This window comes from Acanthochromis polyacanthus, chromosome 9, assembly GCF_021347895.1.
Source record: "Acanthochromis polyacanthus isolate Apoly-LR-REF ecotype Palm Island chromosome 9, KAUST_Apoly_ChrSc, whole genome shotgun sequence".
Lineage (NCBI taxonomy): Eukaryota > Metazoa > Chordata > Actinopteri > Pomacentridae > Acanthochromis > Acanthochromis polyacanthus.
The window spans coordinates 5,122,317-5,147,648 of NC_067121.1; the positions used below are offsets into that span (position 1 = coordinate 5,122,317).

A 25,332-nucleotide genomic window follows, 5' to 3' on the forward strand; every position below is an offset into this window, starting at 1 on the left:
ATTTTTGGGTTTTAGATTGATTGCCACATATGGTGAAGCTTGAACAAGGTTAATGCTATCTCTTACTTCACTTTTCTTTACTTACTCACATTTCACAGATACAGAGGGATGACGAATTGGAAAAGCCAACATTAACTGAGATGTTTACTACTGTGTACCGTTTGTGTTCCTTACCGTTGATTCTTTGAGAATCTGGAAAACGATGGAACACTGTTCTTACAAACATTGTTTCCTTATTTGGTATTTTGATGATGGTAGTGAAGAGTACCAACATCAATCCAAAATCTCTCACAGGTCTCCAACTGTGTTTAGATCTGTTGACTGTGAAGGCCAAATTGTATAAATCATCACATTTATAATCTGCAGTAGTAACAAAGGAACAGGTCACACTGTGTAATAGCTTGGGTGGTGTGGTTTTTGAAATGTCTGGGTTACAATGAGCTCTGTGGAGAAATGAAACGTCAAAGTCTGATTTGCAAACAGCCTTGACTGGGAGATACGGAGCAGAACATGCTGATGCGTTCAGATGTGGTGTTAAAAACTGCTGAAGAAGGAGCTGAGCACAAGCTTTCGGAGAACGTTTTTAATTTCAGACAAAACCACAAAGCAGAGATCACAGCAAAATGAAGCACAGACAACACAATCGCTAATAACACCTCAGCAAGAGTAGACCGCACATTATAAGCATTTTTTTAACACACTGTTTCCTCAGTTGGATCATCGTTCCATCACATGTCCACAATCACCTGCAGGTAGCTCATGATGTCATACAATACACAAAAAGTCACCTGAAACATCTCGACAAATCCTGTGATGCTGAATTCCTCCTTCAAGACCACGTTTTATTCAAATTTGAGAAAATACATGGCATGTTTACATGGCAGGGCCTTCGAGGAGCATTAGAGGTGTTACAGGAGCAATCGGGACAGTGCATCACTTATCAAAGCGACTACTATAAATGGATAGCATCCAAATTTCAATCAGGCACAGTTTTTGATTTGTTTAGGTTCAAACCATCGGAACTTGTTGATCACACCCTGTGTTTACCTGGTATGTATTTAAAACAGGTGTATTAATTTCGCCCCACTGGAAAAGTAGTTTTTTAAGCTGTCATGCAGTTTGTGACTCTCAAAACTCTGAGTACAGTGTTCTGATTTTACATCGGGGAGTACACCCGGGTGTGCGTAAATTTGATCATCTTCCCAGCTGCATGAGATCTCCTGCAGATTTCGGCATGCCGTCCAAAATTTGTGTTCACACAGCTGCTATGCTTCAAATACAGTGGTGCACATATGCAAAAGCATAGATGCTGATCTACTGCACATTTATGGAAGCATCCTTCAAGCAAACTACAAAGTAGTATAATATCAACAACTGTGCATCTCTGGTGTCCACAGCTATCCATGTGCACATCTGTAAAGGAGTATGATTTAGGTGGTGCTCATTAAATGTAGAATTTTGCAGTTATCTTTACCTATAACTCTCTGAACCAACCTGTTCATGTCTCCATGCTATCATCTGCCGTCTTCATTTCCCTACCTCTTATTTCCTTCACAGCATCTTTTCTTACCTGCTTCTTCTCCATTTGTACTTTTCAAACTAATCAAACCTCCATCTCAGCAGACGTGTCCTGATTTTTTTGAAGCGCACAGTACTGATTCACTTGTTTTGATACTTATCAAAAAATAAAGTTCCTATTACATTCTCTGCTGCTAAGCGAGTGTCCTGACGAAAGCTTTGACATCTGTCTTTCTGCATCACCAGCATTTTAAAAGGCAAAATGACAAACCTGGAAAAACTAAGTTGCAGCCAGAAATCTAAACTATTATGAACAAATTCAAGCGAAAAGTGCTTTAGTGCTAAAATATTTACGATTTCAACAGTACAGCTACTTGAAACGATCATTAACCAGAGATGAATTGTGTTCGATCATTAGAAAGAATTTATCTCCACCCTTAAAGGAGGGGTATTTTCCTGCTTACAAACCATTTAACGTTTTTCCTAATTTCTCCTTACTTCTTAAAATATCTTATCTCCATGTTGTTATTTGGTTTCAAGAAATCTAGTGCAATGATCATTGACTAAGACACTGCAGACATAAATTTTATCATGTCCATTCTGTTTTTAATCTACTACTATTTGTTGTTGTTTCGATGCACTCTGAGTTACCATAGATGTCGGATACAACACCACAAGGGAGATGGAAAAGCTAAAATGGTCAATCAAGGGGCAGTTCCTGTAAACGTTGGCGCCGCTTACTGCAATCACTAAGTTACTGCTGTGGAAAACCAAAAGAGACCACGAGCATGACTAAATAAAAAGGATTGGATAAGAAGAAAATTTTTTTCAGAGTATAGCAAAATATTTATAGAGTATTGCTGTTGCTGGCATTGCCTCCTCCTACCAAACTCTGTTGTTGGACACCATCTTTTGAACAAACAAGATGCAGTCCAAGGAAGGAAGAAATTAAATGTTGATTTCTTCCCTCTTCAGGGGCAGATGAAAGGTGCTTGACTATTTCATCACATAACAACAGTGAGAAGTATCAGCTACACAACATATGCACATCACCATACTAACAAAAGTGACCGCTGCATCTCTAGAATACCCCTCCTTTAAAGCTTGCAGTTATAAATACACAGAATTTGATCGGCCATTTGTTGTGGACACTTTGTCTATAACTGTGCGACAGAATACAACCTATTATGGCGAAGGGGTGGTTTCTTCATCATCCCCCCAGCTGTAGGTTCCAGGAGTTGGGGGTGGCATGAAGGGAGATCGATTCATGGGAAATTCACAGGAGTCAGGGTACAGCAGATACCCAGAGAACGTGCTGGTGCTGTCTGTGTCGGTGTACATGCCATTGTTAGCATTGTTCTTGACCTGCATCCATACCTCGTCTCCCATCGCAAGGTGGAGGACAACCTTGTGGCTAGTGGTGGTTGGGTAGGTTCCTTCTGTCATTTTGACTTTCGGGTAGAAGTCATGGAACAGGCCAACTTTAAGTGGCTTCTCGGCAACTGCGAGGTGGAAGCTGAAGACGTAGGTGCCGTTGACAGGGGCCGTGTAGATACCCATTAATGGGTTGAAGTGTCCCTGCTTGTTGGTGAGGACACGCGGGAAAGAAATGGGCCAGTTGGGACGAGGAAATGACTGGTTGATAGATGCTGAGAACACCGACTGGATGGCTGGAGAGCAGGGACCACGTGGCCCCATGATACCCATATCACCCTGGTTGCCTTTTGGTCCCATGATGCCCTGCTCGCCCTTTGCACCAGTGTCACCTTTGGCCCCATTGTTGCCCTTTTCTCCTGGCATTCCATCAACACCATCCGCCCCATCAGTGCACTCACACATTCCCTTCTCACCTTCTTCCCCCTTCTGGCCGTTCATACCAGGTTCCCCAGGTCTGCCTAAGTCCCCCTTATAACCCTTCATACCCTTGGGTCCCTCAGATCCCTTCACCCCAGGCAGGCCCCGGGCTCCAGCTGGACCAGGTCGACCTTTTTCACCTTTTTCACCTGGGACACTATGGCAGGCAGGGCATGTGCCGGTTTCTCCTTGGGGACCTGGTGCACCAGGGAACCCCATAGATCCTTGATCCCCTTTCTCACCTGAAAACACACAAAACATGCAATGACAATGTTTGCATCATTTTGACATGCAATGCTTTCCTTCACATTTGTCTTCTTCACTTTTCAGAATCATTGTGCTGGTAATTCAGGATGAATGCCCAGACCAGTCTATGCATATCTATTATATTTTGATAAGCCGACATATTTCACAAACCCTGATCACTTCTTTGAAACACCTGTGAGCATTTACTTTGAAATGGTGGCGTACTTCATAGAATCCTGTTGACTTCCTATAAATACCAGTGTTTTTCATGGGGTGTACTACAGATCGCTACCAAAAGACACAACACACAGTTTGTGATCAGGCTTCATGTTTTGGAATACAATTTGTCTTGGTTTTGTCAAAGCTGCAGGGTGAGATTTGTGGCGAAACCATGCCAGAAAAATCTATAATGGTAACTCAGAGGAATAATAATAAGCCTGCTTCAATGCAAATCATAAAATAACCATAAACACTTGATAAATATCTGTTGTAACACAGAAATTATTTAGGAGTAATTTTGCTACAAGAAAACAGGCAACATCTGTAAATTAGCAGTACATTGTTAAAATACATTACAATTAAATATGTCAAATAATAATTTAAGGTTTTTTTCAGTGCAGTGAACACAATTTTTCCCTAACCTTAATCAGGTAGTTATTTTTGCCAATGGCACAATCTTTTTCTTACTCTAATGAAGCAATTTCTGTGAACGAACCCAATAAAACCTTCACTATAGAGTTCTCAAGACATAAAACTGTTGTACTTTTTCAATATTGGTACAGTTCTGGGACATGATTTAATCAATACGAAAGTGTTACTTATTTAAACCGACAATTCAGTAAATAAGTAGCACTTTCGTATAGTATATAATGACAAAAATGAACCTAATCCAACTATGATTAAATCAACATAGTACTTGGACATTGGACTTTCCAATTTATTTTTAATCATAACCAAGAGCATACCCTTAGTTTATTCAATTATTATTGTACACATGACATATCTGAAAGTAGTTATGTTATCTCAAACCCCATGATATTTTCTCTAAGTTGGTTCCGTGTTGCACTAATGACCTTTCCAACAGAGAGACCATCTATAATAGAATGATATTAGCAGACCTTTGAATCCACGCTGGCCCTTTGTCCCGGTGAAACCGGTGTTGCCATACCTTCCTTTCTCCCCCATTTCTCCCTTCTTTCCTGTAAAAAAAAAAAAAAACGAAGACAGAAATAATGAAAAATTAATGACATGAGGATGTGACATGCATGAAGACAAACTAAATTATGGTCTGTTGAGTGAATAGACATCAACCAACAATTCCATTGCATAACATAACATATATGTGTATATATGTAACATAACATATATTTAAAGATGGTAGCAGAATGCATCTTGGTTGCTTAAGTCCCAGGACAGATTTATGCTAAAAGAAAAAAAAGTAAGAACGTTGTTTGTTACATTAGAATTTGTATTTATCCTTGAGGGGGTGCTATCACAACTATGGGGTTGGCCATAAATCTGAACCCAAATAGTGTGACTCACCTGATCTGATGCACATACAAGCCATTGCCCATTCTTTCATTCTGCTATCTGCATATCACCTTTCTCTTTGCTAAGGCAAACAAAAGCAGCAACCACAACTACCTATCTAACGGAAAATTTCAAGTTTTGGGATTTGGAGTGTGAAAAAACTGCAACAACATAACTGAGGTTTTGTCATATTTGTTGAGTGTCTTGAATGTGTAACTCACCCTTCATCCCTTCAGGACCTGTGAATCCTTGTCGACCTTTGAAACCCATCACTCCAGGTCTCCCAGGACCCCCAGGTTCACCTGATCAAACGTTACAGTCAGGTCAGGTTGTACACAAATTTCTGCAAACATTCAGATTTTGTTTTGCAAGTTAAGGATTCAGTCTGAAAGGGGAGTCAAACTACTAACCCTGCTAGTGCACTTTAATTCTCTGACGCTTTGTTGTATGATGTGGTTTTCAAGCTTTTTTCTGTCATGACCTCCTTTGGATTTCAGAAACCCTTGTTCCTCACATGTCACCTGATTTACACTGGCTGACACTACTGAGAAATATGGCAGGGACTTTCCCACACAGGTTTTTTGTTTGTTTGCTTTTGCCCCAATGTGCTCCGAGTCATTTAATCTTTAGGATTTGCCCATACCAACTCCCCATCCAAAACAATTTTCCTAGATAATGCAGCATTGTGGGGTTTAGGCTTGTACAGAAGCACCACGACCAAGTCTCCTATGTGGTTTAATGACTTCTAGCCAGTGTGTACATATTTAATCATGTCAGGATCAATTAAGATATTGTTCTTACACTTCAGTGACAAATGTGACAGCTGCTTCTGGTGAATTTAAATAATTAATTAACTAAGCATTGTTGCTGCACATGTTAAGTAGATTATTCAAGATTATAACATGTCAACACAGTGGACATAAACAAAGGATCAAGCTTGGATTCTTGTCTACACAGACCAGTTAAAAAAGGACTTGATCGGCCCTGATCTTTATCCAAAGATCGGACTCGAGACGTCATTAGAGACTAGTAATAAACAGTAAAAACGCTGTTGAAATATCAGTTTCTAATTTATGAACTAAGTTTCTTTGATCATGCACATTTTTCAGTAGTAATGTTTTTTTCTTCTCTGTGGCATGTCTTGAAACTTTCACTAAATTCTTTTGGCTTCAATACCCTGCCTACTTTTTAGAGTCATTAAGTGGTCAGAATGACACTGCAGATATCTCAAGCTGGAATTATACCCTGTCAAATTGTAATTACATGTATCGTGTACTGATTAAATGCTTTGCGGGACCAATATCCAGTGGGAAGCCTTGCATGAGAAGCATCACTCCGAGCGATTCAGACTAGTTATAATAGTGCTTGAGATATCTGCAGCTGTTATTTAGACCAATCACAGCCTTATTACAGATGTCTTTATTGTTTCTGATTAGAACAACATTATAGATATCTGAAATGAAGCTAGTTTCCTTGTAACATTTCAGCTAGTCAAATGTTGTCTCTAATTTTAGTTCTGCATTGTCGGACTCTGCTATTCAATGTTAAAATGACTTGACATAGTTTTCAGACACAGACGGTTGGTTATACACCAAGACACAAGTGGGTTATGTGAGCTGATCTACAGACCTGGGAGGCCCCGGTCTCCACGGTCTCCTTTGGGCCCCACTTTGTTTTTACAGTATGAACAGATGCAGGAAGATGGAATTTGCGCTGCTGTTACTGGTGAGTTCCAAAGTTTTTCACAATCGATGATGGGCAGAGGGAATATCTGGCCAGCTGAGTTGCCAGTAATGTTGATGCTGCGATGCCAAGGGTTCCTTCCGGGAAACTGCATGACAGTGGGCATTTCCTTCATCATCTGGGTAGTGCTGACAGTGGTGGGGGACTCAGTGGACATTTCCTTCATCATCTGGGCGGTGCTGACGGTGGTGGGGGACTCTGTGGACATTTCCTTCATCATCTTTGTGGTGCTGATGGTTGTGGGGGAGTCATTGGACATTTCCATCATCATTTTTGTGGTGCTGATGGGCATTTCCTTCATCATCTGGGTAGTGCTGATGGTTGTGGGGGACTCAGTGGACATTTCCTTCATCATCTGGGTAGTGCTGATGGTTGTGGGGGACTCAGTGGACATTCCCTTCATCATCTTTGTGGTGCTGATTGTGGCGGGGGAGTCATTGGACATTTCCTTCATCATCTTCATGGTGCTGATGGGCATTTCCTTCATCATTTTTGCGGTGGTGATGGGCATTTCCTTCATCATCTTTGTAGTGCTGATGGGCATTTCCTTCATCATTTTTGTGGTGCTGATGGCGGCAGGGGACCCAGTGGACATTTCCTTCATCATCTTTGTAGTGCTGATGGGCATTTCCTTCATCATCTTTGTGGTACTGATGGGCATTTCCTTCATCATCTCTGTGGTAGTGATGGGCATTTCCTTCATCATCTCTGTGGTACTGATGGGCATTTCCTTCATCATCTCTGTGGTACTGATGGGCATTTCCTTCATCATCTCTGTGGTGCTGATGGACATTTCCTTCATCATTTTTGCGGTGGTGATGGGCATTTCCTTCATCATTTTTGTGGTGCTGATGGCGGCAGGGGACCCAGTGGACATTTCCTTCATCATCTTTGTGGTACTGATGGGCATTTCCTTCATCATCTTTGTGGTACTGATGGGCATTTCCTTCATCATCTTTGTAGTGCTGATGGGCATTTCCTTCATCATCTCTGTGGTACTGATGGGCATTTCCTTCATCATCTCTGTGGTGCTGATGGGCATTTTCTTCATCATTTTTGCGGTGGTGATGGGCATTTCCTTCATCATCTTTGTAGTGCTGATGGGCATTTCCTTCATCATTTTTGTGGTGCTGATGGCGGCAGGGGACTCAGTGGACATTTCCTTCATCATCTTTGTGGTACTGATGGGCATTTCCTTCATCATCTTTGTGGTACTGATGGGCATTTCCTTCATCATCTTTGTAGTGCTGATGGGCATTTCCTTCATCATTTTTGTGGTGCTGATGGCAGCAGGGGAGTCAGTGGACATTTCCTTCATCATCTTGGTAGTGTCGATTGGCATTTCCTTCATCATCTTTGTGCTGCTGATGGCGGCGGGAGAGTCAGTGGACATTTCCTTCATCATCTTCATGGTGCTGATGGGCATTTCCTTCATCATTTTTGCGGTGGTGATGGGCATTTCCTTCATCATCTTTGTAGTGCTGATGGGCATTTCCTTCGTCATCTTTGTGGTGCTGATGGCGGCGGGAGAGTCAGTGGACATTTCCTTCATCATCTTTTCATTGCTGATGGGCATTTCCTTCATCATCTTTGCGGTACTGATGGCGGCAGGGGACTCAGTGAACATTTCCTTCATCATCTTTGTGGTGCTGATGGGCATTTCCTTCATCATCTTTGTGGTGCTGATGACGGCGGGAGAGTCAGTGGACATTTCCTTCATCATCTTTGTGGTACTGATGGCGGCAGGGGACTCAGTGGACGTTTCCTTCATCATCTTTGTGGTGCCGATGGGCATTTCCTTCATCATCTTTCCAGTGCTGATGGCGGCAGGAGAGTCAGTGGACATTTCCTTCATCATCTTTGCGGTGCTGTTGACGGTGGGGTTCTCGGTGGGCATTTCCTTCATCTCTGTGGTGCTGTTGATGTCATGATTGGTGGGTGTTGGTTGCAAACTGGCTGAGCAGAGGGAGGCCAGGATGAGGAGTCCCAGCAGCCTCAACAGCATCTGCACAAAGAGGAGAATGATGAGGCTCTGGCACTCTGCTGTGTTATTTAAATCCCAATGTAGTGAAATTACTCCAACCTTGTTCTGGTAAAAATAAGTTTATTAAAGGAGTTCTCCAGAATCAATTATATTTTTTGTCATTTTTTGCAGCATACTGACACTCATCTCTAGATATGATTTTGAATCAAATTAGTTTTTGCTTTCACTACAAATTCTGTATATTTTACCAGAAACACAGTGGCCTTTTATATATATATATATATAACAATACTATTCCTGTGCAAATCACCATTCTTTATAATTTTGTATTTTTTTTGCTTTCACCTGACCTTTCGCAAAAATTGTGGATTTCTGGAAAGATTGGAGTATTTTGTGTGAAAATTCAGGAAGTTCAGATTTTTTCACACAAAGTGCAAATAGATCAGAAGAGCGATATCTCATGGATGAGATGAATTTCATGCTTGCCAACACGTGATTAAAACAATATTTTTCTGTCTTTCAGCATGCTCAACAGTTAGTTAATGGCAGCATATTAATGTCATATCCATGGATAACGTCAGTAAGTCTGAGTGAAGCACAGGCTTTGCTTAACCTGTGTGAATGCTCCGCAAGAAATACAGACATGTGATGGGTCATTTTTAAATCAGTCGTCTCAAATGAATAGAACTTTAGCGTGAATGAAAATATATTAAAGCTTGTCTTGATTAAAAGACACACGAAGTGAAACTGTGGTCTGACTTCAGTTGTGACATTGTGATATTCAAGCAGACGAGCTTAAATCTGTATCAGTGAGCTTCAGTTAACTCAGCAGTGAAAAGCACTGATAAAACCACATCTGTGTTGGTTTACAGCGTCCTCCTGCTGCCACGACTGCCACTAAATGCTCTAAATCACTCTAAATCATGAAAGAATGAATCAGTCTGAAGAAAATTCCTGCTCTCTTTAGGTTTACTTTATAACTGCTGCGTAAAAGAGAAGCATTTTCTTTTGAACACAGGTTAAAACTCTTTTTTCATTCAGAAAACATGAAACACGACTGTAGCAATAACTGTAGTGTGAAGGGCTTAAGGAACAGTCAACAAATTGTAAATTTTTCCAAAATGTATCTTTTATATTCATTGATCAGTTCTACATAAAAATAACTAACTTGTGACAAACAAAACCTTATTAATATGCAGTAACATTGTGTTGATTTTTTCGAAGCCCTTTTACTAATATTACTTCTAACATTCAGTGAAATATTCTCTTAGATTTAAAAATACAATCCACTTAGCTGCTTTAGAAAAAACTCACCTCTCTGTTGTGCACCATCGTCTGGAGAATATTTTTTGGGAAGATGAACTGGATCAAAGAATTTATAAGTCTCGCCCAAAACAAAATTTCTTTCAGGTTCCATCTCACCCATCAGACTCGCAGACAAAGGCTGAAGATGGGAGGAGAATGGCGAGAATGGGGACACTGGAGAGAATGGGGAGAATGGGAAGGCGCATCTCCATTGTCCCACTAAAGAACTGGGCCTTCTCTTGACCATGAAACAGCAAAAATATATTCAGAGCCGAAAGGAGAAACGCTTTGTCTGTTTATCGTGCCATCATTCTCCACCCTCCTTTTTCTCTCATCCTTGAAAACAGTCATTGGCTTTAACCTTTTCCTGTCTGCTCTCTGTTCACAGTCACTTACAGTCTCTGGAATATTCTTCCTTGTTGGTCTCAATCAGTTTGGAATCCAATATTTTGCACCAACACAATAGATTCATTTTCCCCAGGGACTTCCAGTAGTTTCCCCTCAGAGGAAAAACTTCTGAAACAGCCATGAAACCATCAGAGATGATAAATTCTAAACTTCGTTCCACTTGGAGGATGAATCTGGAAATATTCCAGAGTCATTTGACAGAACAAAAGCAACCACATCTAAAAAAGTTTCCACTTGACCTCCTTTAGAATCCATCCTTTTCTGTGTACTCTAACTTAAGTACATCTAATGAAGCTGTGCAAAGATTTACCTTCATAATATTAATATTCTCAGAATTGCAGGCCATTAAAGTACATAGAGGTGGGGGAAATTTTGCATTTTATGATTTGCATTATTTTTCCAGTATTTCTAAGCTACAAAACTTCAGAAGGACTGGAGACAGACAGAGTTTTTCAACTTTGACCGTCAATAGTATGGGATGCAGTGTTTCCTCTAGGATTTTTTTCAGCAGCGGCGGCAGACTCTCCGGGGAGCTGTGACGCGTAAACAAATGACACATGACTGCAGATTTTACTTGTACAACCAATTTATTGAATGGCCAGTTGAAAATGAATTTTTAAAGACTGAATAAAAAATAAATAAATCAGTCAATAAATAAATGTTTGAATAAGTTCATCTGAAAATGCAGTCAGCAGTTACATTATGGAGTGTAGAAATTAGGTTAATGCTATCAATTAACTTACTCACGTGAGAGACATTGAGTTGGCACCGGGCAAAATAGACTGAAGCTCCTGATATGTTACATAATGTTAGCTGGCCATTATGATTTTGTGAATGTCTGTTTAACTTGTAAAATCTATTATGAGTTATCTTAAGCTAATAACTTTTCTTCGGTAAGTCGTTGCCCTATTTTCCAAGACGACCCCCTCTGACTCTGACCTGGTGCCTGGGTGCTGGACATGACGTCACTCAAGGCCCCGCTCTGATGACATCAACGTCGTATTAACCCGTGTCGTGGTTTCTCTTACATGTGCCAAGGTTGAATAACATGTCCGGTGACACTGTTGCTTTAATATGATTTTATTATAAAAAAGAGACAGCATCTGAACAGGCCCCATGGTTTGCCTGTGGAGGTTCACAGCCAATACAAACATCTCCCAGAATGATGGGCGAGTGGTCATTTTATACCCTTCTGGTGAAGGATATGATCTCAACATCTGATGACTCTGGTAAAAACAGGATGCACCCCTAAATCAACATAGTATAGGGTTTCTCTTCTAGGACAACAGAAGGCACTCACTGATATCGGTCCATGCATGGAAACCTAACATAACATATGGCTTCCCTTCAATGACAGGCCCCACTTCACTTTACGATCTCCCAGGCACAGAAGCCACTTTAACATAAACATTCCCAAACCAAAAACACACATCTCAGGTCAGAGACCACCTGCTTACATAGGCAAAAAGGAAATGTACGTTTTCCCACAAGTTACTGGTCAGATACTACAATAGACAAAACAGATTCCATTCTACTAACTTATTAAGTAATACATGTCAGATCAGAGACTACAAGAGTAGAGTAGATACTGAGCAAGATAACTATCTGTAATTTACCTTAGTACTCGCGAGTACCTGACACAGTGCAACACTCTGCTGTGAAGGTGTAGACATGCAGCAGTGGTGTATTTGTGACAATAACAAAAAACAAAATAAAAAGAAAGAAATTTGAAGGAGAGGCAACTAGGACCTAGGAATGGTGGCCCGCCGCTGCTGAATGAATATAGAGGAAACACTGGGATGTATAATAGTTTGAACAGTAGAACTGCAGCAGTTTGTCTGTGATATAGAATCATAGAAACAATCATTGATATCCTGGATTTATTTCTGTTTTCTGATAGTTCAACAGAGAAATTTTTAAAAAATGCATTTTGAGTAAACTTTCAGGGTTCATAACGAGATGTGTGGTAGGTGGTTGGTCAGAACAAGTTAAAGCAAATGAAATGTCTCATTTTGATACCAGACTCATTTTCTAGACTTTATGTGTCAGAATCACTATCTTTGGTTTAATATATGTTTAATATATTGGTTTTTTTTGTATGTCAGTAATCCTACAACACCCACAGCTGCATCCTTTACAGTAAGGTTGGATGGTCGTCGCTTTCAGAGCGGCGTGACCTCCACACATATATACTGACAGTCAATAGAAACTTTGAGGTAGAAATGTACGCAGAATTCTACTTGTAGGGGGGTTGTAATGATTCATGGTGGATTTACTGATGATCTAGTGCCCTGGTAGTTGAGATAATGATGAGTTGTCATTTTGTCATGATTCACTGCACATGGGTTGGTCACTTTGCAAAAGTGAACCAAATACACACCAAGCAATACTCAGTGAGTATCTGCACAATGTGAGAATGGGTTTTGAAGGCTTATATAAAGGCCCAAAAAAGGCCACCATTGATAGTCCAGTGAACAGCATCATGCCGCGTCTATCACATGAACAACGTCTCTGGGCACTGGGTATGGTGGAGGCCGCTTTGAGCTACAGTGATGTAGCCAGGCGTATGGGCTGTTCCCAACCCACAATCAGAAGCCTGGTCCAAAGCATGCGCCGACGGATTGCTGCCTGCATCCAAGCAAATGGAGGCCATACTCGGTATTGACTGTTGTGACTTTGTGTTTGGCAGGTGCCGTTTTCTTTTGTGAAATTCTTTATTTTGAAATCATTCTTGAAACTTTAGATTTTTGTTTCTGTCTGCCAATATGCTAAACAAATGATTCATATGAAGAAAATCCAGTTTCGGGCTTCAAAATAAAAATTATGTTGAAAAATATGGTCTCAAAGTTTTTAATGACTGTCAGTGTATGTTTATTTACAAAGCTCTTCTTGGGATACTTCCTCCTTACATCTCCTCAATGTTAGTCTGGTCCTTTGGAGCTCATAACACCCGTTCCAGTGACTGGCTCACTCTCCAAGCTCCAAAAGTCCATTCTGAACTCGGCAGATCTGCCTTCAATGTCTTTGCTCCATCTGCTTGGAATAAACTGCAAAACACCTTAAAAATCAAAGATCTGCTTACCATCAGACTTTTTAAACAACTGTTGCTGGATTTTTTGTGTTCTGAATGCATTTGCTTTTCTTGAATTCGATGTACATTTGTAATTTATGTATTTTGATCTTCCTGATGTACTTATCTTTTGAATTGTTCGACATCATTGCAAATGAGGGTTCACCCTCAATGATTCTCGAGTCTAAATAAAAGGGGAAAAAAAGGTGTGTTTTTCTTTTATGTGTGGGACAACGGATGGAAATTAGCACTTGTGCTAATTCCAGCTACTTTTACCGCAACCTTGTGTAAACTATAATGAGATCGTATGTTCATTAATATGCACTGTCCTGTCCAAATAAATAAATAAAAATTAAAAAATACAGTGTGTTATCATGATGATGAAAGAAAACAGGGGTCTAATAGTGTGACTGACTGATGTGAGTCTTTGGACACCAATGAGGCCCTAGAATGCAGGGTAATATGTCAGATACACAAATGATAATATTGTAAAAAAAAAAAAAAAAAATCCAGCAGCTGCTACTATGCAGTTGATCCTCCAGTATCGGAACATCGTACACTTCAGTTCTAGTTACAGACATCTCCTATAATTATATTCTAACTTTCATTAATTTGCCAAGAAAGTTAATCAAAAGAATTGCATTAACAAAGTTAAAGATGAATTTGACTGATGAGCAGGTAATTCCACACATCCCTCCACTATATAACGTTTTCCAGCTGATCTTAGGGGATCCTGAGGCATTCCTAGGCCAGATGAAATATGTAACACCTCCAGCAGGTTCTTCTTTGTCTTCTCTTCGTGTTTGCACCAAGGAGAACCCACTGGAGGTGTTAGATATCTCATCTGGCCTAGGAACCATTTGGGATCCTCCAGGAGGATCCCAGAGGAATCCCAGGTCAGATGAGATATGTAACACCTCCAGCAGGTTCTTCTGTGTCTCCTCCTGGTTGTTTGTGCTCCAGAGGCATCCTAATCAGATGCCTGAACCACCTCAGTGGACTCCTTTCAACATGAAGGAATCAACTCTAAACTCAATTCACCCATCCTGTGTCCTGCCGCCATATCAAGGAAATTCTTCTCAGACACCTGAATCCTCTCATTCTTTCAGCAAATCCCTTTCTTCCAAAAATTCCGTTCCTTTACGACCTAAGTCCATATTTTTTTCTCACCTGTGACGTTGTCAGAACGGCCTCCAGTTTGAAAGAACAACAAAGTCTGCATAGGGACGGAAGGATAGATGCGAAAGTCTGGTTTGCGTCTCATGTTGGACCATCATTTTTAGACTTAGGTTTCACTGTTACTCATTGTTTACTCCTAGTTTTCACTCAGTGTTTCATCAGGTTTGTGGAGTCAAAACTGCTTATTTGGTTTAGTTTGGTTTAGGGAAAATGTCCTGCTTTACTTTCACAGTGTTACCTACTTGTTAGAAGCCTGAGAATGGTTTGGTGCTTATTGCAGACTGTGCTATCTAATAGATGATTAGCTGGGTGAAAATACCAGTAAAGCAATGACATAACTACCATTTTTAAGCCATTCTGCATTTATTGATCCAATGTGTTTTATTTTCCTCTCTGCTCTGTGGAAACACTGCTGTTGAGCTGAAAACTCTGAATCACGACTGAGTCAGTCGTGGAGAATCATTTCAGATAAAGTGCTCAGACTGAGTATTGAGTTTTTGCACGAACAGCTCCAAGCAGTACATTATAAATCTTCGGAATAAAGGGGTTTTAATAAAACATCATTATTTTTGGGTAATTTTTCCGATGGCAACCGTAAAATTTTTTGGTTTTTACAGTTTCTGACTGATAAATGGTGTAATTTGGTAGCCTAGCCGCGCTAGACCCATGTTCTGAAGGCACAAGGGTCTAGGGCCGCTCGACAGGGAGGGAGCCGGGCTAAAAGGTTGTCTATCAAATCACTCTGCAGCAATTGGGTAGGTATACAACCAATCAGCGCAATGAATAGGCTGACGTAGTTCCCAGAGCGCTGGTGGATTGTGGCTAAGTCCTATTAGCTTCCCAACCAGCGGAGCCAACTGGTATATTAAGGATTTGCCATATCCCGTCGGCGTAAGTCCAAATACGTCTTTCTTCTCAATGAAACACTTCAGTGCTGTCCTTTGTTTATCTTTCAAGTTGAATTTTAGCTTCAAATCTTTAAGGGCTGTGGCCAAAGCCGAGTCGAAAGATAACTGTTTATTGTGCGCCGGTTGTTTCTGTCAGAATCGTCGCGCCTCTGTCGTCACTTCGTTACGCCCGCCTTCTGACTCTACACTTCATGGTGATTGGTCCGGCCAGTTTTAGGAGAATCCAGCCTTGAGCCTTATGGAGGGTAACTAGACCCACCCTGGCAGAGAATTAACTTCGTTGCCGTGGGTTGTCTTGCGCGGCTAGGCTAGTAATTTGGGGGAATTTTTAAAAAGGATAACATGACTTTGAAACCCAGTCACGGGTTTTGGGTTTCAGAGGGTTTATACCGTATTTCTTAATTCAAACTCAGACTGACAGTGTGACGCATCTGTTTAGTTTTACTTTTGCTCACAGTCAAACTAGATAATTATTGTAAATTAAGTTGGCAATGACGTATTACTTAACAGTTTGATGAAAACTTATATTTTAAGTCATATTTATTTAACAGATTCAGTCTACAAAGCAAATTTATGATCGTTTGTGTGTGTTAATACATTAACTAGATTGTACAGGTAAGCTAAGCCTCAGTCATCTGAATTATTTTTATAATAAAAACTTCAAGCTCACTGCTGTAACACGCAGTTAGCTTGCTTCATGCTAATTAATACTGTAATTACTGCTGTAGGTTATATTGCTCTAAACATCAATGTGGTTCTGTCAGTTAATAAAGCTTCAGCATAAAAGTGCACTTACGTTACTAGCTTTAGGAAATTGCTGCACAAGCTGTGTAATGTGGACAGAACTGAGAGTTTTGACAACACAACACAACACAACACAACACAACCTCAAGTTGAAAGAAAAACAGCGTCTGAAAGACACAAAAAAAATGTGAGCCACATCAGTTCAGACATGCTCAAGCATCACAGCTTTCTTAGTTTTATTTTTATTTTTTTGTGGGGAAGTGATTTTATTTATATAAAGGAAACACATTTTATTCATTATTGTGTGGTAAAGTCAAGCACTGTTACTTCAGTTTCTCTGGTTGGGAAAAATTCAGCCATTTTTATTGATGTCATATGATGCAAAAACCCACTTTAGAATTTTTAACAGGTCACATATAAGCTTGCATTGTGCTTTCAAGACTTCGTTTCATTAAATATAAATGGAAAAACTTCAAATTGTTTGTGAAATGAGGTAATATTTATCCAAAACACAATGAACTCTCAGTCTGATCCTGCATTTAAAAAAAAAAAAAAAAAAAAGCCTTGCAGTTTGTGACTCGAGAGATTTTTTTTACGGAGGATTTTAAAATCAGCTAAGTCTTGTTAATAAGAAGTCACCACTTTACCTATGATTCTCTCAGTGCTGTGTCTTCAGCCTTCTTCAGTTGTTCACATCTTATTTTCTTCCTTACCTGTTCAGAAAACCCTTTCACCTAATCACACCTTTGTATCAACAGACTTTTGGTGATTTCATTTTCTGTCAAAAAAGTTGATTCCTCTCCAAGTTTCTGTGGATAAATCAATCCACTGACTAAAAGCAGTTACAAGAGCAGGAACCTTTATTTTTAGTTATTAATACAAATAACTAAACCTTCAGAGTATTTGGTTGGCTTGTATTTGAAAATACCATTGTCATATCACAACTGAAATAAGGGAGCAAAACTGCAAAACTTTCAGGGTCATGTTTTGCACTGGTACTCTCAAACTTAGGTTTGCAAAACATTGGAGGTAAATGAGCTGCTGAAAACAGCCTTCAGTACTGTAATGATGCTGAACACATACAGTTTGCATGAACTGACCTGCAGAATGAACGAAAGAAACCGCAGTAAAAATACTTTAAAGCAACACATTCCCATTTTGAGCTAGAAAAACCCTGTAAAGAAGCTAGCAGGACATAAAATTAATCAGTGTACAAATGAGATCAGAGAGTAGGCTGTAGATGTTTTAATCTATTTGTCAATTTTCAGACAACATTGCTTTTAATGGAAATTAAATGTAGAAGCTCTTGCCATCGAAGCATTTGCTGAGGTTGATATTTTAACAGATTTTTTTTCTTTATGCACCATCAGCATATGAAAAGATGAAATGATAAAGGTCCTAAAGCAAAAAAATACATCTCATTTTAAAAATATTTAACATTAGAGCAGCTTTGAATTTCTGCAAATGCCTGAAAAAGTCTTTGGCCAGTTTAGCAATCTAGCAGTTTATGAAAGTGAACACATTATCAAACGTAGTCTGGTCAAACTTTCCATCCTGGAAAGTATAGATGCAATCACAAGTGAATTTATCTCCACATTTAAAGAGGGGGTATTTTCAGGGTCAATATCTATGTCACTTTTTTCTTCATTTCTTCACATTTCTGCAAGCAGTTGTTTAGGTTCAAGTATTCTAACAGCAGGTTGTTTATTAACACACACAATGCAAAAATACAGCATCAAGTTTTGTCTAAAATTTAGTCTGAAAACATATTGTTTTCTTAGAAGATTTGGATAAAATGGCAATGCAGAAATAATATTTTTTCCATTTTTCAAATATACGTTACATTTTTCAATTTAAACTGACAAAAAAAATGAATTTCCTGCAAAGAAGAAAAGTTCATTCATATTTTTGCGTTATGTTCTCATTTTCAAAGCTCTACCACTGTGTGTATAGACTCTATCCATTCTATCATTTTGACTCTTTTCTGTTTTGCAATAAGTTTGGTAAAAGCAACAGTTTCGGTTTCAACTCCTACACAATCCGCTTCTTGCAGTTCCCACTGTTAGAACTACATGAAGAAACCAAGCGGTAACTTCCATGTCTGAAAAATACAGCCAATGTGCAATGTGCCAAAAACTGCAGTTCCTCGAATGTCCACTTGAGACAGGCTCTAAAAGCAAGTCCGTTCCCTTATAACTCCTTGTTGCAATGTCCAAACAAACATGTTTACAACCTGGAACTTAAAGCAATTTTGGTTTTCAGAGCTAATTTCCACAATCATGACAACTGTGCCGAGAATAATTTTTAGTATATTTCCTCTGTTTAAATTTTCTGAAGGCTTAAGGTCACGTATAACTAGGGCATGATCACTTAGAGTGACATGCGGGCACTGTCATACAATAGTCCATGGTCCACCTCAGCTCCAATCATGCTTCACCCGTTTGTTCATTGTTGAGAAAGCTTGGGGGTTGAGGGGCATCAGGTTCTGCCAAGATATCACTGGGTGAAACCATCACACTGAGCTTCAAAACTACTCTAAGGAAAACCTGTGGGTGGCATCGCTGAGAGTTTGTCCATCTTTAAATAGAGTCTGTATATGAAATTCAACTCAGCAGCACAGAAATGACAGTGAAGATTATCAGCCACACAACGTGCACATCACCACAGTGACTTCTCTGACAGAAAACTCAATTTCAAAAGTGGACAATGCTGCATGTCTAGAATACCCCTCCTTTAAATCTTGCAGTTATAAATACACAGAGTTTGATCGGGCGTTTGTTATGGATGCTTTGTCTATAACTGTGCGACAGACTACAGCCTAATTTTGCGAAGGAGTGGTTTCTTCATCATCCCCCCAGCTGTAGGTTCTACGAGTTGGGGGTGGCATGAAGGGAGATCGATTCATGGGAAATTCACAGGAGTCAGGGTGCAACAGAAACCCAGAGAATGTGCTGGTGCTGTCTGTGTCGGTGTACATGCCGTTGGTAGCATTGTTCTTGACCTGCATCCATACCTCGTCTCCCATCGCAAGGTGGAGGACAACCTTGTGGCTAGTGGTGGTTGGGTAGGTTCCTTCTGTCACTTTGACTTTCGGGTAGAAGTCATGGAACAGGCCAACTTTAAGTGGCTTCTCGGCAACTGCGAGGTGGAAGCAGAAGACGTAGGTGCCGTTGACAGGGGCCGTGTAGATACCCATTAATGGGTTGAAGTGTCCCTGCTTGTTGATGTGGACACGTGGGAAAGAAATGGGCCAGTTGGGACGAGGAAATGACTGATTGGTAGATGCTGAGAATGCCGACTGGATGGCTGGAGAGCAGGGACCACGCGGCCCCATGATACCCATATCACCCTGGTTGCCTTTTGGCCCCATGATGCCCTGCTCGCCCTTTGCACCAGTGTCACCTTTGGCCCCATTGTCGCCCTTTTCTCCTGGCATTCCATGAACACCGTCCGCCCCATCAGTGCACTCACACATCCCCTGTTCACCTTCTTCCCCCTTCTGGCCGTTCATACCAGGTTCCCCAGGTCTGCCTAAGTCCCCCTTATCACCCTTCATACCCTTGGGCCCTTGAAATCCCTTCATCCCAGGCAGGCCCCGGGCTCCAGCTGGTCCAGTCATGCCTTGTTCACCCGGTTCACCTGGCACACTGTCGCAAGTGGCTGGGCATGTGCCGGTTTCTCCCTGGGGGCCCTCTGCACCAGGGGCCCCCATAGTTCCTTGGTCACCTTTTTCTCCTGCAAGCACACATAATACACATCATTGCACTATTTTAATACTTTGATTTTGTGGTGATAATTTAAGATAAATCTATCCAGTCTGCATCTGGTTATCTTTCCAGGATTTCCTTTGGGAATGCTGTCTCTCACATAGATTCACAACAACGACAAGCGTATCGAATAAACACAAACCACAATCTTTCCGCAACCAAATAATTTTTATGCCTAAACCCAACCAAACCATAGTAATTTTGGATCATAAAAACTGGTATTTTGGAGATTGTGGTTTGTAACATTCTGGGTTGGTGTCCATGTAGCACTAATAACCCTTTAAACAGAGCGCTGATCCACATAGCATGATTTCCACAGACCTTTGAATCCTCGGTCTCCCTTCATCCCGGTGAAACCAGTTGTGCCAAGATGTCCTTTCTCCCCGATGTCTCCTTTTTGACCTGTAACAGAAAACGAAAATGAAATATGATGTGATCTACATTGAGATATGCTATTAATGTTCTCGATAACTAGTCAACAACAAAAATTCGAAGGTCAAGTCAGCAAACTGATTTTGAAGATACATTCAAAAGGAAAAAATCCCAACTTGATTGGCTGTAGTTGTAAGGTAGCTCACAGCGAGGCTAATGAAGTCCTAAACCTACAATTGTTTTAGAAAGTACGACCCTCGGAAAGTAGACCCTCATCTTTTTCCTCATCAGACTCCACTAAAAAAAGACTCATAGTAACAAAGTGAGTACAGTATTTAGACTCTTCGTTGGGGCTCTATACTGTGGTTGATTTATCTTGTTTGTTTTAATTATTCCTTAGATGTTTAGAATATGAATGGAGCCCATGACAGGACAGAAACCAAAACAATGAACTCGCAGGATTCGGTCTAGAATCAAACCCTACAGATCATCTGTTGAGGGACCCGAAGTTCACAGAAGTTTACATCTACAAGTTGAATTGGTTTTATTCATTTAAATTTTAATCTATCTCTTGTTGTTACATATTAAACATATGTTATTCATGATATTGTACCAACATAATTGGACATTAGGTGATGTGTTTGTCAAGCTTCTTCTATTTAATGAACACCCTACAGTGACAACGTCCAGTTTTAAACTGACCTGTGGGCCAACAGGCCAAAACTGCCATACAGCACTGAGGTTTTGTCATGTTTATTGTCATCATCAGTGCAGTGATGGTGAGTCCTGAATGTCTAACTTACCCTTTATCCCTTGACGGCCTGTGAATCCTCGATAACCTTTGAAGCCCGTCATTCCACTTCTCCCAGGACTCCCAGGGTCACCTGATCAAACATCACAGTCAGGTCAGTTTGTACACAACCTTCTGGAGACATGATTTTGTTTTGTACATTTAGCATTGAAGTCAAAGACTGGCATGAAGCTACCAACCCTGTCATTGTTGCTGTTTTGCCTTCATGACTCTGATTGATCATGCTAAAATCATCAACATTTCTGCAAAGACTAGGGTTTTCAAACGGTTTTGTAATGTCCTTTGAAATTAATTGGAATTGCATCAGACAGCACAAAAAAACAAACTGGAGAAGGTTGAATTTACGAACTCCTTGAACATAATATCTATTTCTGAATCATTTGTAAGGCTGTTTCAAAGAACATTGTAGGAACATTAAAGCTTCGGTGAGAATTATGAGTAGGTTTGCACTACAAGTACCATGAAGCCATGATTGTTAGCTTAATGTTGCACTTCATCATGAAGGCTGTAGCTGCAAGACGGAAAAGCTGTTACTTACAGATTCTAGATTTGTGATCTTGACAGTTGACATTTTTTGGGGAGTTTTGTAGATTTTGATGTTGTTCTAGATTAGAGATATGTCTGTGTAGATTCTTAGTCATCCAGGTCATGATTGCCCTCGCAGCTTCAGCAAAAAGCAACTCGACTTGCCTTTTAGACTGATTTCTTCAATTCAGAACTAAAGATGCCTTCTGGATGAGAAACAAAACTTTCTCAGGAGTCTGCTTTTTACTGAAGCTTCCAGGAGTCCAGACCAGAGACTGCATGTAGGAGCTTAACTTTTTGACATTTTGCTCCCATATCTACAGGTCCGTCACATGGTTACTTGTCACTTTCCCACCCCCTATGCTGGTAATGTTAGATCAGACCTGTGACGCACCAAGATTAATAATCAATGTCTGGTTAACACTAATAATAATTAATGATGATGCATGAAGCCTGAAAGGACTCGTTTCCTTAAGGAACTGCAGAGTTGACAGGTTTCGAGTCTGATTCTTACAACAATGAAAGTCCTTGACTGTTTTCTTAAACAATGTTAGAGGTAAGAGTTGTGACAGTGTCATCCACTTTTTAAATGTGTTGGTTGTTATTGAAAAAAACAACAACTCAAAGTTACGAAAAATTACCTCAAAAGTATTTTGATAATGTGTGGCAAACTGCACTGAAGGGTAACATTTTTAACTAGTAAGTGTAAAATTACCCAGTTGATTACTAATGATAAGATTCTTCTTTTAATTGCACTGCAAGTTTACGGAAACTGTTTATTTAATTATGCAGATAAGACATTATTGGTATGTGAAAATGCCCTAATTGTCATTAATTTGAAGAACCAGACTCTATAAACATCAAGTTCTACAGTTTTTTCGTTTCGTCGATGTATTTTAGAGGATATTCTGGATACCATCCTTCATCACTCCATCAATCAGAAAATGCTGTCAGCAACCAGAACAAAATATCAAATTTCACTAAGTTTTTAAGAATAAAATGTTGTATAAATCAGGCTGTGACAGATGTATGTACAAACTTCTTGTATTAAAACTTTTGAATATAGACTCGAATGAATCTGGGAAGTTTATAAGAGGTGCTGAAGGGCAGATTTCTAGATCAGACTAGGAGGAAAATCTCAATTTAAGACAATGTCCCATAAATATATGTGTTATAATTAAAATTTACAGACAAAGACAGAAAAAAATACCATTAAAAAAAACATCTCACTACTCTTAAAAAAGGTATTTTACGCAAGTAAAACACCTAAAACATGACTGGTGCATGAAAAAAGTGGATGTTTTTGCCTACAGCTTCTTGCCTTACTCCAACAATTTAATCTTTTTAAGTGTTTGCTGTGAATTTGAGAGCTAAATTCTAGATGTTTGTGATTCACTTCACTGCAGTCATGACAAAATGACCACAACAAAAAGCTTGATATCTGGATGTAACAAAAACAAAAGTCTGCCGCTGCTGTCAGATGGTTTTGAACTAAAACTTATTGTAGGTGTTTAAGGTGGTCTACGTGCCTGGAGGGCCTTGGTCTCCTCGCTCTCCTTTGGGCCCCACAATTCCTTTACAGTGTGAACAGATGCAGAAAGGCGGGATCTGGTCGGCAGGCGGCGGTTCCGGTAAGCTGAACAGGTAGTCGCAGATTGGTGGATTGGACATCGGGGGCATCGGGGGCATCGGAGGCATGGAGGAGCCGCCGGGCACAAACATCCGAAGCCTTTCAGTCATGTTGCCGTCAGATGGCCACGGTGGACCTGTTGGCAGGGGGCCACTGCGAGGGTTGGGTGGCCAGGGGGGGTTGTTTTCTGATCCAGGCCAGTAAATGGTGTTGTTGTCGGAGCTCGAGCTTCTTTCCATGTTGGGCTGGGTGGTGTCTGGTTGCAGCATGCCCGAGCACAGGGAGCTCAGGACGAGGAGTCCCAGCAGCCCCGACAACATCTGCAGGGACACAGGAGGAGTAAAACCACTTCAGCCTGGTTTACAGGAAAGAGCTGCTCAGCTAACGCTATTCGCTCAGCGACAGATTGACAGATTGACAGATTGACAGATTGACAAACAGAACGACACTGAAGTGAACTTGAGATGTCAAAAATTCAAACAGAGAAAATATGAATTAAGCTATTTTCCATTAATTCTTCCCACTCAAAACCCCATCAGACAAAACAGCATTGCCTAAACTGCTCCATTTACCAGATTATCAAATGTTCAGCTTTCCAACTAACCATCTGTGATATGTAATTCATTTGGGGAAAAAAATGACCAAATCTAACCTTGAAATTGTGATATTTCACCAACATCATTTTTCTTTCACATGCCAAAAAATACAACCTTCCTTCTAACCTGATTCTGTATAAAACATAAAATTCTGTGCTTATCAGTGCTGCAACTTAGTCACCTTTGGTCCTACGCTAAATAAATCAGCAACTTTCAGCTGAACTGCAGGCAGTGTCACAGCAACCCGAGAGCAAACTAGGTCCTGAAACAAATGAAAATATCTTCATATTTTATCTATGTGGAGCCACAATTTGTTTTTTGCTGCACAGAAGACCTTGTGAGTTCTCTGTCCTTCTTCATAGTTGTTTTGTTTCCATACAGATGCACGACTTTATATTGAAGTAAAAAATCCCCTCACAGAATTAAGAACATGCATAAAAATAGGTTATGGAAACTTGAAATGATGAGGGGTTGGAAAAACGCTACAGCGCAGTGATTCTGCCCTGGAGACTGTCTTTATGTTTGTTTTTATCTTTTGTCTTTATGTAGATGGTGTTTCATCTGTTAAAGTGAACCAAACAAATATCTCAAATACCAACTAATCCCAGTGCATTCAAACAATCATTTAGTCATTCATAAGTAAAGACTGTGACAAAAAAGATTTGTCAGAATCGAGAAGCTAAGTTTTTTTGGAAATTTTAAAACTCGTTTACAGTTTTTTCTTTTGCGAAAAGCGGCTCAAACAGCCAGTGAAACACAACTTGCCCTCCGACTTGAACTTAAAATCCTCTGAGGAGCTTCAGGAGAAACTCACCGCTCCGTCCGAGCTGCACAGCATCGTCTGCAGAAGCACGTCTGGGAGGAACAGCTGGATCGAAGAGGTTTCCATGCATTTATAAGCTTCGCCCCGAAGCAGCAGCTTCTCCCAGGTTGGGCCTCACCTGTTGGACAAAGGTTGAGGACGGGAGGAGGGTGAGGAGGAGGGGAGGCGTGTCGTCATTGTCCTGCTGAAGGAGATCTGACCTCCTTCACCGTTAAAGTGCACTAACACCTCCAGAGCAGAAAGCGGAGACGCTTCTCTGTTTATCGCTCCATCATTCTGCTCTCTCATTTTTCTGTCCTCCTTTGAATAATAATAAAAA

At 40.4% G+C, this 25,332-nt stretch overlaps 3 protein-coding genes across 3 annotated transcripts; all 3 read right to left on the reverse strand.

The window, feature by feature from the left end:
• Window positions 1-568: 568 nt before the first annotated feature.
• LOC127535353 (otolin-1-like) lies at window positions 569-4,812 on the reverse strand. Its single transcript, XM_051953188.1, has 2 exons — window positions 4,737-4,812; window positions 569-3,614 (listed from the first exon to the last, which is right to left on the reverse strand). The coding sequence occupies exons 1-2, from the start codon at window positions 4,801-4,803 to the stop codon at window positions 2,704-2,706; spliced, it is 978 nt and encodes a 325-aa protein (XP_051809148.1). The 5' UTR covers window positions 4,804-4,812; the 3' UTR covers window positions 569-2,703.
• Window positions 4,813-6,769: 1,957 nt separating this feature from the next.
• LOC127535493 (uncharacterized) lies at window positions 6,770-10,420 on the reverse strand. The gene is made up of 2 exons (XM_051953654.1): window positions 10,190-10,420; window positions 6,770-8,896 (listed from the first exon to the last, which is right to left on the reverse strand). Exons 1-2 carry the CDS (start codon window positions 10,205-10,207, stop codon window positions 6,770-6,772), a joined length of 2,145 nt encoding a protein of 714 aa, XP_051809614.1. The 5' UTR covers window positions 10,208-10,420.
• A 6,911-nt stretch (window positions 10,421-17,331) lies between these two features.
• Window positions 17,332-25,185, reverse strand: LOC110965065 (collagen alpha-1(X) chain-like). The gene is made up of 5 exons (XM_051953172.1): window positions 25,005-25,185; window positions 23,494-23,914; window positions 21,432-21,512; window positions 20,578-20,658; window positions 17,332-20,224 (listed from the first exon to the last, which is right to left on the reverse strand). The coding sequence occupies exons 1-5, from the start codon at window positions 25,077-25,079 to the stop codon at window positions 19,308-19,310; spliced, it is 1,575 nt and encodes a 524-aa protein (XP_051809132.1). The 5' UTR covers window positions 25,080-25,185; the 3' UTR covers window positions 17,332-19,307.
• Window positions 25,186-25,332: the final 147 nt, after the last annotated feature.